We start from the raw sequence: 15,425 nt of genomic DNA, 5'->3' as shown, positions 1-15,425 counted from the left end.
GAGCCGGAGTGCCGCCCCTTGGAAAGTGCCATCCCAAGCACATGCTTGGAGGGCTGGTGCCTAGAGCCGGCCCTGGTGGGGGGTGCATAACAGGTGAGGAGCCCGCCTAGCCCAAAAAGTGGCTGGTGCTGGTTGGGAGGGGGTATGGCAGGAAATGTGTTGATTCAACATATCCACAGCAGCTTCTAATGGCAAGGCTCATGTAGAGTCCTGGCTGTACACTAATGCTGCTCCTCTTCCTCATGAGAATGCTGAGGGAGGATGGGATCAGTGGCATTACCGGCCCCCCTTCATGGGGAATACTCTCCCAGGCTAGAATAGGGAGGTGGGGTTTACCTGCCTATGCCAGGTTCATTGAGTCTGGGCCTGTATGTGTTGTAATGTACCTAGTCCTGGTTATTGAAATGAATCAAGGCAGGTTTAACTCCAGTTATTTTTGCATTTGAGATTTTTCATGCACAGATGCAATGTTATTTTAACACGTTTGTTTGTTCAATTTCCTTCATTAAAATTAGCGTGTGCCGGCTGCACCCCTAGGATTCTGTCAGAAAGATTTAGCTCAGTACTTTGTTTGAATGGTTTGTTCCAGATCTCATCGCTTCACATGTGACTTGGCAAAGAAAACCTCCTGTATGAAATAAATGATTCAAATTCTTACCATGCGAGACAGAACTCCTGACAGAATCTTTCAAGTGGAGTCAAAGATGCTGGAGAATGTTGGAATGTTAAAGAAAAAAAAATTAAAGTCAGAAAGGTAAAGAAACAGGGATTGTTCACACATTGGCTGTCTTTGAATGAAGTTATACCTTTTATGAATAATAAAATATAAGGAAAATGTTATGGATAAAAATCACCATTAAAATTAAAATTACCATAAAATTATCTCTCTCTTTAGATTTATTGCAAAGCCAGCCTTGAGAAAATAACACATCATACAGTTTACATTGATGTTGCTGAGGTAGAGTTAAGGCTTTCTATTATAGCGCATAGTCAGGGAATATGGTCAATGCATAGTGCTGCTGTACATATTGGAGGTGATGGAACATATATAGAGAGAGGGGTGAGTGACTCTGGTAAATGTGATATTTGGGAATTATGGTGTATTGAGTAAGTCTACATTTCCTCACTTTTAAGGGTTTGTGTGGGCAGGTGTTCTCCTTAAATAACCTTAACTGTTTTTTAACAAAGCTTTTTCTTTGTGGTTTTACCATTGAACATTGAAGTTTAACTAATATAATAGCTGGGAAAAACAAGAGTAGCCCGTGCTACAGGAAATCCTGCAGGTTGCAGTGCATCCACATAGATGGTTTGGTTCTCTGTGCTGGTCCTCAGGCCCCCTTTATATTCACATTGCCTCTTTGACCATTGCTGTGCATAATATCCTCCCACAGGTGAGGCATTTCCCCTGAATTGTCTTATCCTAATTAGACTGTAGGCTTTCGGGTAGAAAACATTTCTCTTTCGATGTATGCAAAGTACCACAGAAGTTTACAATGCCCTATTATAGTAATAATAGTCATTCATATGCTTCAAACCTTAGGAAAACGTGACTCTCAAGGCAGGTCTACACTTAATATGCTGCATCAGTAGTGCAGCTGCGCCTCTGTAGCGCTTAGGTGAAGCTACTATGCTGATGGAAGAGCTTTTCCCATTGGCGTAGTTAATGCACCTCCCACCAACATAGTGTTGTCTACATGGGGGGTTAGGTCCATATAAATTCACACCCCTGAGCAACGTAGTTATACCAATATCAATCTGTAGTGTAGACCTGGCCTAAAGTAGTAATATAGTAAACAATGAGAGCACTTTGTACCTCTTTCACCAAATAAATATTGTCCTTGACAGAGGCCTCTGGCAAAATATTAGCATGCCCACTTTACAGAGTCTTATCAACGGGTGTGTGTCCATTGCCACAGATATACTCAGATACTATTTACTTTTTTATTGTGAAATCTTCTGGTCTGATGCTATTCTGGCCATTAGTCACAAAGGAATAACCATGGTGTGCAGTAGTAAAATGTCCTTCCCATGAGCAGGTTCATCCCTTAGGTCTTTTCTTTCATTGGCACAAATCGATTTCAGGAAAAGCCTGTGAAAGCCCTGCCATAATCTGGAGAAGGTTGCCCTCTGCTAAGGAAGGAAACTTCTTGCCTGAGATAATTGGTCTTTGTGATGGCCATGCAGTCTGGCAGTAGCACAACATATGACTCTAACTTCAGGATGCAAACTCAGTCTCTAGTTCTTCGGCTGACAGAAATAGAGAGGCAAACACTCATCCTCGAGGGGGATGGAGTGCAACAACCACTCTGGTCAACCAAGAGTAGCCTTGACACACTTCAGAAGGAGACGGTTGTGACCCGCTGCTACAAACAGTCATTTAGTTACAAATTCAGAAGCAAAGAGTATGAGGGTGTCAGACCCCGTTGTGCTCAGTAAGACTGTTGTAGACTGATAAGCTTCTTTATATTTCAATAAGTTGGTATATAAACAGATCTAAGTAACATACGGAGAAGCCTGCAGAATATGGCCTCAAGCCCTTCTTACATCCTCCTGTTAGTTGCTTTTCTTGCTATACTCCTCTCTTCTGGACATTCAGCAGATGGGTTACAGCAGTTTAGATGCTCTTATCCTCAGAACATCAGATTCAGAGGCAATGTGTAAAGGGGGGTGTAAGTTAGATATTGATCAGTGATGGTGAGTGTAGCAGGAGTCTAAACTGGTGCAATATACATGCTGTGGGGTGGGGTGGGGGGGGCCTGAAAAAAGGTGTAAGTTATCCAACTTAGGCTCCTGCTAAACTTACTTAAACTCTCTTAGATTCGCCTTTGAATTTGGCCCAAGATTTGGAGGGTGGAGTTTTCAAAGAAAAAAGGTTGTGAACCTTGGATGGCATAGTCAGAAATGTTCAGCGCTGGCCTAACCCTGCTCCCATTTAAGTCAACGGGAGCTGTACCATTGAGCTCAATGGGGAATAGAATTGGGCCACCGCTGAGCTCTTGTGAATGTCCTATCCCTGGAAAGTCTAGAGGATTTAGACTAGGTAGCCTGAGGGCTGAGTACAGTAACCACCCAAGAAGGGACAATACCTGAGCATGAAACATCTTGGCAGGACCAGCCCTAGACCAAATGGCACCCCAGGTGAAGAGCGTCTTCAGTGCCCTCCCTCCCATTTGTTAAACTATCGAATACCTTATTTTTTATTGCATTTGTAGCCCATTTCATTACTTTGATGCACAATTTGCATGCATGATTTATCCCTGTCATATAAGATGATAAATTTGCACACTAGGATCTGTAAATCTGTATTTATTCATGCCATATATAAGCAAATACAAAAAATTCATTTCCCATCAGATTTACCCCGGCTGCAAACTAGATTTTTTGCTTCTAATACTGAGCACCTGAAGGCTTCTTCGGGGGTATCTTTATTTTCTACCCGGAAAAACAGAAAGCATTAGTGAGAGCAAAAGTCTATGTTCCTCAGTCTTAGAAAGTCATCAAATATTACGTGTTAAGCATGGCAAATGAAGTAACAGTATTTATTTTATATTGTTGCGTAGATCGGGGTTCGATAGGATATCTCTGGCATCTCATTAAATATGTCCTTGATTAGTCGCTAGTACACACTTTAAGTCTTAAAACACAAGTACACTTTCGCAATTACACAATAAAACAAGGTTCACAGCATCACAGCTGGGTTCTTACTTCACTTTGTTCTTATATCTCACTGACTGACTGGCCACGCCGCGCCCCTTACATCTCTGCGAGGGCATGGCTCACCACATTCTAGGACGGTTCAAGAAAAATATAATTCTCAGAAAGTCTGGAAGGTTTCATGAGATTCAACAAATGTCCAGAACATTCTGGGAGGTTAGTGAAAAATGAATCCACATATGGAATACTTGAAACATTTTACTTCCAACATTCTAATTTCCCCTTTGCGCTAACAACAAAAACAGCACACTGAGCCTGGCGCCCCCCAAGCCTTGCACCCCAGCCCGTCACCTGGGTTGCCTGATGCTAATTCCAGTCCTGCACCCTGGAGTATCTTACTGCAGTTACAAAATATTTGTATGTAAACAGGTATTTGGTTTTTATAAATAAATACATTTTATTTTTGAAATGGTCATATTACAGCAGGCATACTCTAAAAATACACAGAAACAATTAGTAGGCCAATCAATGCATCCATTGTTAGAGCTTTCAGGGGTGGCAAAGCCTTTCCAAAAGTGGGGGGCCTAGGTGCCCTCGCTCCCTCCATGGCCCCACCCCTGCCCTTCCTCTCCTCCTCTGAGGCCCTGTCCCAGGCCAAGCTGGAAGCTGGAGCAGGGCAGGGAAGCCCAGGCCCCTCCCCCTGCCCTGGGTCGGGGGGCCCCCAAGAGCAGCTCCCGGCCAGTGTCCCCACCCCTGGGCCTCCCGCCCAGAGCAGATGGAGGGTCTGTGGCTCCTCACAGCTGCCTGCGACCTGGCTCAGCTGGGGGCAGGGCCTTGGAGCCACAGCCCAGCCATGGTAAGAGCCGTGCAGGCAGCTGTGGGGAGCCGCAGACCCTCCACCTGCCCTGGGCACAGTCCTGGGAGGCAGGGACACAGGCCGGGGACTGCTCTCAGGCCCCCCACCCCTGGCAGGTGGAGGGTCCGCAGCTCCTCACAGATGCCCAGGCTCCCCAGCCGGGCTCCAGCTGCCATGGGGCTCTGGGGGGGAAGAAGAGGGGCAGGGGTGGGTCCTGTGGCGGAAAGAGGATGGGCCAGGTCTGTCCACTTTCCAAAAGTGGGAGGGCCATGGTCCCCTGGCCCTCTCGTTCCGGCTGGGTCTGATTTTTAGGGCTGATCTCTCACTGTCTGGGATGGCAAAGGCCAGAAGTGTAGAGAGGCAGAGGACACAGTCTGTGAAGCCAACAGAGCACTGTGCATCTCTCAGCAGTGATGAAAGGAGACATAGCACTGACGGAAAAAATGAGATTCTATTTGGAGCCTTTTTTTTGGACAATGAAGGCATCCCAGAGATGAGGCTCTGAGGGACAAAAGGAGGAAGAAGTCCTGAGAGCCAAAATAAAGTTTCAAGGATTTTATTTTCCTACTTTTAACAACTTTCCTCCACTCGGGCTGTCCTGTTGCACCTCATCTTCTGCTAGACAAGGATTTCTCCCTCAGTCATCTGACTGACAGGCCTGGATGTATTGCAGGGTCACGGTGTTCAATTTGCTCAGCCCAGGGGAGGAGGCCGGCTCACCTCTATCTGATGCAACAGTGAGTGATTCAGAAGCAAACTCTTGCATCAGGTGGCAGCTCTCCATGGTAAGCTGGCATTTGTTTCCCTGAAGTGCTTGAAGCTGGGGTAAAACCCCAGAAAGGTGTTAACTTGTGTGGGTCCTTAAGCCGTGCTTTTAAACCATTTTCTTTTGAAAAGCAAGTGACCACTTAGGGCCTAATTCTCCACTGTCTTGCACTTTGTGCTGTGATTGACACAGGTGCAGAAGGAGTGCAGTGTGGGTCAGAAAGATAGCCCTGGAGACTCACTTTGCACAGGTGTAAGTGAGAACACAGAGTGTAGGACAGTGGAGAAGCAGGTCCACTCTGTTATCCCATTTTTCAGTTCTTCCTCCTGTAACAATGGCACCTGGCGTTAGTCGCCTCTCTGAATATATTCATCAAGGTCAATGCATTCCAGCATGTGGTTGATTACAGGGAAGTGTTCTGATGTTTCCATGATTAACATCTGGCATCAGTTCTTCAGGTTCAATCAGCCCAGCTTCATTATAGCATCTGGGGAAAGGGATGTTTTGTCAGACACCTCATAAAGGAACATGCTCCACTTCTTTTGATAAGGCCTCAGTCAACTTCTGAACAATGCAGGAGTATAAATTCTTAGTGGTACTTCAACCTATTATAAGCAGTTATTTTCAGAGGTGCTGAGCACTCACAACTCTAGGTCATGTCAACAGGAAGTGTGAGTGTTCAGCACCTTTGAAAATCAGGCCCTAAAGAAGTAATGTGACTTAAGAGTCCTTTTGTGTTTCCCATCCTGCTTAACATGTTCAGCTGGGCTATTCTAGAACAGCAGGAAATGGCTTTCAGTTAGATGTCATGTTCAGTGTCTGATAGACTTATGCTGTGGCAATTCCTGAGCTATTAGCTCAGTCACCTAGAAGAACTGAGCTAGAAAATGCTCTGCAGAGTGGAATAAACCCTTGTGGACAGATGCTAATTAACTAGCAGTATTAGCTTTAAACCTTCTTTGAGTTATGCTGCTCACAGTTACTTTTAGCTATGCCAGTGGGGTGTTTTTTCCCCCCTGTGAGTCAGGCAAATCTATAGCAATGCTAGTGGCATCCAGCTCAGATTAATACTCATACATGTCATTTTCAGCAATAACTGATGCAACAACATGAGAGGAAGATTGTAGTTGCAAAAGCCCTTAAAGGCATCAGCTTGTGACTCAGAAACATTTGTCATTGTAATGCTGCTTCAGAAAATTGCTCCAAAGTTCACTGAGCAAATAGACATTACTATTCATCATACCGTTGTATTGAAAAGGTAAAACTGTCATCTCAAATAAATGCTTCTATATTATTCTGAATGGGTTATACATGTGCTGCAGTTTGTTCCTTGTTCTCTTGTTGACTGAAATATCATGCACTCTTACTATGATGTTACTCATTGTTGATGTGATACTTTGAGTAAGAAAAAGCCTGTGGATGCAAGAGCTATAAAGGTCAGGTAGACCAGGTGAGTACCTGGATCAGCTGATATTAGTTGAACTATTTAGGTACTAGTGTCAGGAATCCGAGCCAGTCTCCTAAAAAATGCAGCTGGCCTATAATAGGCTGCCTGATTGGCTACACTGCCTGACTGATAAGAAGGGTCAGCAAACTGGTTCTTAATCCCAGCAGCAGTTTAGCTGCTGCTCAAAATGCTTGCACACAGCTGCAGTAGCTCCTTGTTCCCAGTCTTGCCCCTGTCTTGTCTCACTTCAGGTAACCCAATGCTGACCCTTGGCTCTGATTTCTGACATCAGATCAGGCCTCTGACTCTGGGTTCTGACTCCAGCTATGAGCATTGGCTCAGGAGTCTGGCCTGTGACTCCGACTCTAACACTAATGACTAATGACCAATAACTCCTGCTCCAACCACTAGGCACTACTGCCCACATCCTGGTCACTGACAATAAGGTAGATGAGCATGAAAACAATAAATGATCATTTTATTTTTCAAGGCCAACATTTTCAATCTTGAGTGCCTGAACTAAGCCACCTTAATGACTCCTATAGATTTAGGAACTAAATGAAGGCATCCATGTCTGAATATTCTTGACAATTTGAAAAGTGCCTCCCCCACTAAGACATGCAGATATGCACAGAGCATTAACATACAAAAAACGGGAAACTATTTACAATAACAATAAAGTAGCCTTTTCCAGTTAGTACAAAAATATTAAACCTAGATAATTGAACTCCAAACAATACAAACCGAAAGTCTCCAAATAACCAATAAAAAGGGCCAGTTTCTCAGTTATGGTCACGTTGTGCTCAGCATAGGCCCTGATGGAGGTGACAAAAGTGGTTTGATGCCACTTTTGCACCTCTTCATATTCTCAGACCAGCCAGGGCCCTGTTTAACCCTAGGTGTAAGTCAGAGCAGTCTCAGGGATACTCTAATTTACACTTGGCTGCCCTCAGCCCCAACAGGCTGTTCTGGCAGCTGACAATAGTGGAGTGCATCTAGCCATTCCCCCTTGACCCTGCCATGTCCTGGCTACATGTCCTAGGCTGTAGAGCTGTTACCAACCCTATGCCACATACAAAATCTACCTGTGCTAGATATTCGCTAGGGGTTAGGGCTCCCTACTTTTACACTGGCATAAAGGGACTGTAACGTAGCTGACAATCTGGGCCATAATCTCTTTTTCAGATACTGTAGGGATGAGCACATGATAGATACATAGGGAAGTGCTTGCATTGTACCTTCAAGTACCACTTTGACAATGGAATCAATCCACTGTAACTCTAAGCAATAACCACATTGTCTTAAATCAGCATACACAGTACATCTCTCTTTAATTTACATTTTTTTCTTTTTCAAGATTGTGGTAAGTGAAGCAACAACAAAAGTACCAGGTAGGTGAACACTGATGGAATCATTTTTTAAGAGGGATAGTAATTGTGTTACTGTTCAGGCAAAGTTCCTTTCACACTTTTAAGTCACTGCTGACTCAAGTGAGGCTCTGAAGGCAATGAAGTCAGTGGGAATTTTGACGCAGTAAGGATTGAGTTGAAATCCCAAGAAGTTCAGTGGGCTGGGCATGTAGTTACGATGACATAAGACAGGCCAGCTAAGCCTCTCGTGGGAGGACAACCTTAGGGTATCCACCCTCGTGGCCAGCCAATGAGAACATGGATGAATAATATTGCGCAAGACCTAAGAGCTCTTTATGTGCATTACCATCCATGGGAAAAATACGGCATTGACAGACAGAGGTGGGGGCAAATTGTGACAATGGCCAAGGACCTCCATGGTCTATAAAGCCAAGTATAGTAGGAAGAAAGCCTGAGATATAAGCCCTTGTATGAGGCCTGACCTAAAGTAGTGGGCAAGCTTTGCTAATATAAAGCAAAGTTAGCAAAAATTAGGCTTAAGCAAATGTCAGGCTCTGCCTGCTTGCAAGTTTACAGAATCTGGCAAGAACAGGGCTGATATTGCAGAAACACACACTTTTAAGAAGTGCGAGGCACAAAGTACTTACGCAAACAAATTTCAGAAGAGTGGTAACAAAACATCGCGATATAAAGGATGGTACAAAAACATTCCCCCAGGATAACAGGAACATACTGACCCCTTCTAAAAGATAAGGTTAGCATAACAGTGTGATAAATAAAAATGCTTTAATTAAACCATGTTTAAACCATGTTAATAAAAATGTTTTAATTAAACTAGTTATTAACCAAAAAAATGGGTAATAACTAGCCACGTCAGGGGGCAGTAACTAACTATGTCAGAAGGGCAGTACATAACTGGTTTGTATCAGCGTATATAAAGGTATCTCTAAGAGAGTGTCTTGGTCCAGCCAAGTGGGGAATGGAAAGTCCCGCCATTCATTGAACTGCATTCATTGTCACAGACGTACATGTCTTAGTATCCTCATAGAGTCTGCCAGGTGCTATTACCATGCTTTGTCAACAATAAACCTGGCTGGGCACCTTCATACCTTAATGGATCTTGTAGTCATTGGGTGGTTCGCTCGAGGTCTGCTGTGCCAGCTGTCTGTGCAGAGCTGGGGCAGCACACAGGAAAAACACACACACGCAGCCAAACATGTAACCACACTGGTGACTCCTGACTACTGATTTGGTATGTAAGCTAGCTGTCCTCTGTAAAAATCGCAATCTAGCATAACGAAAAACTACAAGCCAGAAAAGCCCCTTAACCCCTCCCTGCAAATCCCCACAGAGTGTAATAAGGTATGAACGTGCTGGGTTGCTAGCAAAAAAGGTCCATATAAATTAGTGGAAAAAAACATAAACTAAAGTCTGTAAGGCTAGGGCAAAAAATGTAGCCTTAAAATGTAAAACATTGCAAACTATAACCATGGCTGTTAAATGGTTCAAACAACATGTCACAAAATTGGCGGGGCAAGTAACAAAAACAAGTTAAAAAAAGCAAAAAAACCTACAAAGCCCTAAAATGCTCCTACTCTCCTAGCATGGCGGCAAGCAGTTCAAAACCAGCAAGCACGAAAACAAAATAAAACATTAAAGACAGCTGTAAAAAACCTACAAAAAATGTGCCGTCCCCCGTTATAAATATTTGTGGTCAACAGCAGGCTTCAGGTAGCACATCTAACCACACCAGGGATTGAGTATCTAAGTAAAGTCTGAGTTAAAAAGTGAATAAAGACTTCAGGATTTGATCCACAGAGTATTTTGCCTATATAAGGGCTGAGAACACCTGTGCACATTCTCCCAGCTTTGGTTCATATGTTGTATTTTAAAAAAAGAGGAAATTAATGTGAATAACTTTATTAATGCAATATTGTGATTGAAACTTTACCTATGAGTGAGAAAATACTCTATAAGAGCATACAGTACAAGCTGACACCATATACAGTGACACAAAATAATATGTATGTACAATGGGGCCAAGTTACAGTTGCTGGGGAATCCATACATTATCCAGAATGTTGAATTGACTAACTTGTGTGGGTATGAAATACCAACCAGAGTGTTTAATTTATGTAGTGTTTTGCATTTAATAGCTTTCTGGGAGACAGCCACTGATTGCAGTTCCCATGCCAACTGCAGGATTGTGACACATTTGCAGGCTGATGATGTCATAAAATGCCTGCTGGAATATAGCGAAAGCATCTGCAGATTGTTTTTTAAAACTAACTTCTGGCCAGAGCTTGCAAGACAATTTTTTCCCACACGAGTGCAAGTTATCAAAAGTTGTACTCGTACGTTAATATGGTTTAAAGCTTTAAGATGTCTTTGTGCTGTCGCTTTTTGGAAGATGCCAAGCGAGATTTGAGAAAGGCAGATAGAGAAATAAGGAGACAGATGAGGCTGATGGACCTGCATCCACATTACCTATGTGATATACACCTGCATCCACACTGCTTGTGTGATATACACCTGCATCCACACTGTGGGTGTGAAATACACCCGTATCCACATTGCCTGTGTGCTATACACCCACACTGCCATCCACCATCATGCCTCACAGTTTGGGAGAGGAAAGCCATTAAAGCAAAACTGGAGGCAGAGCGAGAAATGGACAGGTAAATGAGCTTATTTATTAGCTTTCTATAGCCAGTAGTACTCTTTAAATTGAATTAAAGAAAGGAATTTGACAGCTGAGTTTTGAGTAAAGTGGAAATGGGTAAACAGGATAATAGACAAAGCTCAACTTCAGGGAAATGTAGGAACTGTAAGAGTTTGTAAAAAACTGTAATGATGTAGTCTAGAAGGTATGGAGGTAATTATATAAGCAGTGCCTGAGTGTTAAATATTGTAGTCTTACTATGGAAAAGAAATAGGATATCATTTAAAAATATTTAAGGCAACAAATTAAATGTCAGACTACATGTAAAACTAAATGAGAATACATAGATCTAGTCTTGGGCTAGATTCCAATCTTACTGTAAACCCAGAGTAACTCAATCTATTAAGAGTTGGGTATTTTTTATTATGAAATTGAATTCAATGGCGCTCCAGATTTACACTGGTATAGAGGGAATCAGAATCTAGTTCTAAATGAAAAGCTGTGATAAATGATAAAATACTTGTCATTTGAATTAAGGGTTAATGAGCAATCCAAAACCAGAAGGGATAAAAAATCCTTTGCTAGTGAGACAGAATCATATTCATTAAGAGGTGGGGACTTTGGTAGTTTTTACTTAATACATTATTTTAATATATCTTATTTAACTGCAGTTTTTCCCCCTACACAAAATTTAAACTTCTGTTAAATATTGTGCTTGGAGGTGAGGTTTTGATTTTGCCAGTTAAAAATGTGATGCTGTCAGTACACACTAAGGATTGAATATTGGCTTATATTTTCTGCTGTGCTTAGTTTCCACTGGATGTGACAGAGCTGGAGGAGAGGGAAGCCCCTGGGAGCTGTATAGTGATCCTTGATCTCTGGGTTGGGTTTTACACTAACCCTAGCAGAAGTGAGAGCAGCCTACGGGCTGCTCTAAATTCTCTCCATTGTAACAGCTCCTCCATCTTAGAATAGCTGTAGTGCAGTCACAGCCCCTTTACCCGTCATATGCCAAAGGCTGCAGGAGGAGGTGGAGGAGGTGCTGGTACATGAAGAGACTCTGGATTTTCACCACCTGAATTCAAGTCAGAATTTAATGCATAACTTCAAATTTTGAACTTGCTACTCATGCAAAACCCGGTGAAGTTAATGAAAGGTTTGCCTGAGTAAAAACAGATTGAGGGCTTCAGGATCTGGGCCAATAACTTCAGTGAGAGTTTTGCCCAAGTATCAGGTCCATAGTATCAGAGGGGTAGCCGTGTTAGTCTGAATCTGTAAAAAGCAACAGAGGGTCCTGTGGCACCTTTAAGACTAACAGAAGTATTGGGAGCATAAGCTTTCGTGGGTAAGAACCTCACTTCTTCAGATGCAAGTGGTCCATAGTGTAATCCTTGCCACCCTGTTTCTGGAATTGGCTACATTTTCCTTATGCATCTGCTTGCACTGCTCTGACTACAGTCACGAGAGAAGAATTTCAGCCTACAAGTCTAGAAAAATCAAATATCATCCTCTCTCAAAGAACACTGAAACTCATATGGATGCTGTAAGTTTCCAATCATATCACTCCTTTTCCACAACATTTATTCACCTAAGATTAAGTCTCCTTAAGTGATTGAATAGAAAGTCCAAGGAGGGAGCAGCACAGAATTCATGAACTCTCACAAAGGAAGAAAAATATAATTCTAAATGTTGTGCTAAATTGAATCATCTTAGTTTTGTATAATAGGAATAATATTCCTGGAGCTGGACTATACTGGTAATAAACTGCTAAACTCATCTGACTTGCTGTGTCTAGTTTATCATTTATTGTCCTATATACTCCTACATCACACATATTATCTATTGAATTTGGTAACTTATGTCCCATTCAGTCTGTTATAATTGAGACTGGGACCTTCTATTGGATATTTTGCAAATGGTTTGAATGAGAGTCATGTTTTTGGTTTATTATAGTGTCATTTCACATTGTAAAATGTTATTTTAATGGCCCAATTAGCCACCATCCTAGCTCTGCAAAGGAGACATTTAATTTTGTGTGTGCATGTCAAAAGTATCTCTTATGTATAGATCACATTTAACAAAATTTCTCATTTGAAAATGTAATTAATTATAACCATTAATTTGAAAATTTAGGATGATTTGTAAAGTGGACATGCATTGGTGTCTATTGGCTAATGAGTAGTGCTGGCTGTTGTGTGTTTAGGGTGACAGAACTCTTCATCTTCACAGTTGTCTCATCCTAAGAACACACAAACCCTTGATTACCAAAGCACATGGATGTTTGTTCATTGATGGTGTAGCCAATTCAACAAGTAATGTGCATCAAAATATGCACATATCTGCATTAATATATGAGAATACACCCTACACTTTGATTTACTTTTTTGTCATCAAATAAATATGTTCTTATTCTATGCTGTATACTCAATTCATCTTAACTCTGTTCTTGTTTTTTTACTTTTTGAAACGTTTTATTAAGGCAATGTTACAATAAAACGTTAACAATACTACATCATATATTACTTATTCAAATAACCTGGTAAAGATTTTGGTTTGCTGGGTGGGGAGCCCACCTCTCTTGAGTATGCTAGAAAGGATGACCAAATTTCTAAATAACTATCCTCTTTTTAGTTCTCCTCTTGTGTACATATTTGAGGTTTTCTATTACACATATTTTTCTATACCACAATTCCATAGGAGGAGGGTGGGGGGGGCACATTTGTAATAATGTGGCATACAAAGTTAGCTGCTAACAATAAAAAAGAAATTAATTTGTCATTTTGTTTAAAGTGTAGATCCTTTAGTGGAGTATTAAGTAACCAAATCAGGGGATCTCCAGGAAGCCATCATTTTGTCATAACATGAATCTCTTTAATAATTTCCTCCCAAAACCATCTAATTCCTGCATACAACCACCACATGTACAAGCATATTCCTCTTTCCCCACAAGCCTTCCAACAGAGTGCCTCTCTAGTAGCAAAAATATGATGGATCTTACCTGGTGTCAAATGCCATCTATACAGTAATTTATTTAAAAATTCTTTATGTGCTGCACAAATTGAAGATGTTTATCCCATTTCCCACATAGAGACCCACTCATCCGGATCAATTTCTTTATCCAAATCTCTCTCCCATCTTTTCATCTTGATTGTTTTCTTATCAAGATCTTTTTCAATAAAAATTATAGATATCTTAGAAATTGAACCTTTTGTTCCAGCTTACTCCTAGGTCAACTCCTCAAATGTGGTTAACGGTCTAGATAAAGCTGCCTCATATCCATATTTGACAATACAATATTTTACTTGTAAATATTGAAAATATGGGATCTTTATATTATTTACATTATTATATACCTCTTGGTATGATTTCAAACCAGGACCCAGGCACAGATGTCTGAATTAAGTAATCTCAGCTCTTACCCACAACAAAGAATCACTTTGATACTTCCTAGAGATAAATTCCTGATTATTAATGAAAGTAGCTAAGAGAGAGGACCTCAGCAACAGGAATTTCAAAAATTTGTCCAAAGCTTCTAGGGTGGTCTGGATGAATGGGTGGCTTTTTACTTTTGGTGACCTAAATTTCTTTTCTTGTTTTTATTTTTTTTATTACAGCATCCGAAGAAGAGTTAATAGGATGTTGAACTCATGCCATGACCATAAGCTTTTAGCTCTGATGGATGTTAAGGGGTTTGACCCAGAGGAAGTTACAGTGAAGGTGAAAGATGGGAAGGTTAAAGTATCAGCTGAACACGAGGAGGAGCATAGGACCCTAAGAGGGAAGGAATACAACTACACAAATCTTACCAAGGAGATCAGCTTGCCTCCAGGGGTAAATGAAGAGGAGGTGATGTACACTGTAGGACCTAACAGTTTGGTGAAGATTGAAACTCCACGCAAGTGTTTCCCTTGCCTCCTGAGTCTAATTTGAAGACAGTGGACTCTGAGCAGCAGTAGTACTGTACATGTACATAGTACAAGCAACTCCTCCGGTGTTTTTTAACTCTACCTTTTAAGCATAAGTTGGCAACTGTTCTGACCAGTTTAGAAACAAACGATAGTGCTGCAAAACTACTTGTTTGAGTGCAAGTCTTTTGGTTTCATTTTGAAGGGTTTCTTGTGACTTTGTCAGCAGTCAAAAGAAATAGGGACATTATCCAATATAAAGATAAAAAATGGTTAGAAATACTAAACTATGGTAACTTGTTAGGTAATAAAAGACCCACATAGGTGTAGCGTAATTCCAGAAGCTGGCATTGCCACTGCTCATTGTTTCAGAGATTAAGCCTAGAAGGGCATTATGATCATCTAGTCTGATCTTCTGCATAACACAGGCCATAGAATTTCACCCAATAATTCCTCCATCAAGGCCATAATTTCTGTTTGAGCTATAGCATATCTTTTAGAAAAACATGCAGTCTTGATTTAAAAGCATCAAATGATGGGAAATTCACCATATTCCTAGGTAAGTTGTTCCAATGGCTAATTTTAATGGTTATTTCTAGTCTGAATATGTGTAGCTTCAGCTTCCAACCTATGGATCTCATTATGCCTTTTTCTGCTAAAAAGCCATCTACTAACAGAAATCTTTTCACTACAGAGGTGATCAAGTCACCTCTTAGCTTCCTTTTGGGTAAACTAAATAGACAGTTTCCTAAGTTTCTTACTATA

The 15,425-nt window shown here is 41.4% G+C and overlaps 1 protein-coding gene across 1 annotated transcript; it reads left to right on the top strand.

The window, feature by feature from the left end:
* The first annotated feature begins 10,475 nt into the window (after window positions 1-10,475).
* On the top strand, window positions 10,476-14,685 carry ODF1 (outer dense fiber of sperm tails 1). Its single transcript, XM_065397847.1, has 2 exons — window positions 10,476-10,771; window positions 14,370-14,685. The coding sequence occupies exons 1-2, from the start codon at window positions 10,476-10,478 to the stop codon at window positions 14,683-14,685; spliced, it is 612 nt and encodes a 203-aa protein (XP_065253919.1).
* The last annotated feature ends 740 nt before the right edge of the window (window positions 14,686-15,425 follow it).

Source organism: Emys orbicularis, chromosome 2 (genome assembly GCF_028017835.1).
Source record: "Emys orbicularis isolate rEmyOrb1 chromosome 2, rEmyOrb1.hap1, whole genome shotgun sequence".
Taxonomy (NCBI): Eukaryota; Metazoa; Chordata; order Testudines; family Emydidae; genus Emys; species Emys orbicularis.
Note: the sequence above shows the minus strand (reverse complement) of the source record. Positions and strands in the feature narration are given on the sequence as shown.

Excerpts from the sequence above, each read along its gene's own strand:
- ODF1 (XM_065397847.1), top strand. The coding sequence starts at position 10,476 with ATGTCTTTGTGCTGTCGCTTTTTGGAAGATGCCAAGCGAGATTTGAGA. Across the intron at positions 10,772-14,369 it reads GCAGAGCGAGAAATGGACAG|CATCCGAAGAAGAGTTAATA; the intron begins GTAAATGAGCTT and ends TTTTTATTACAG.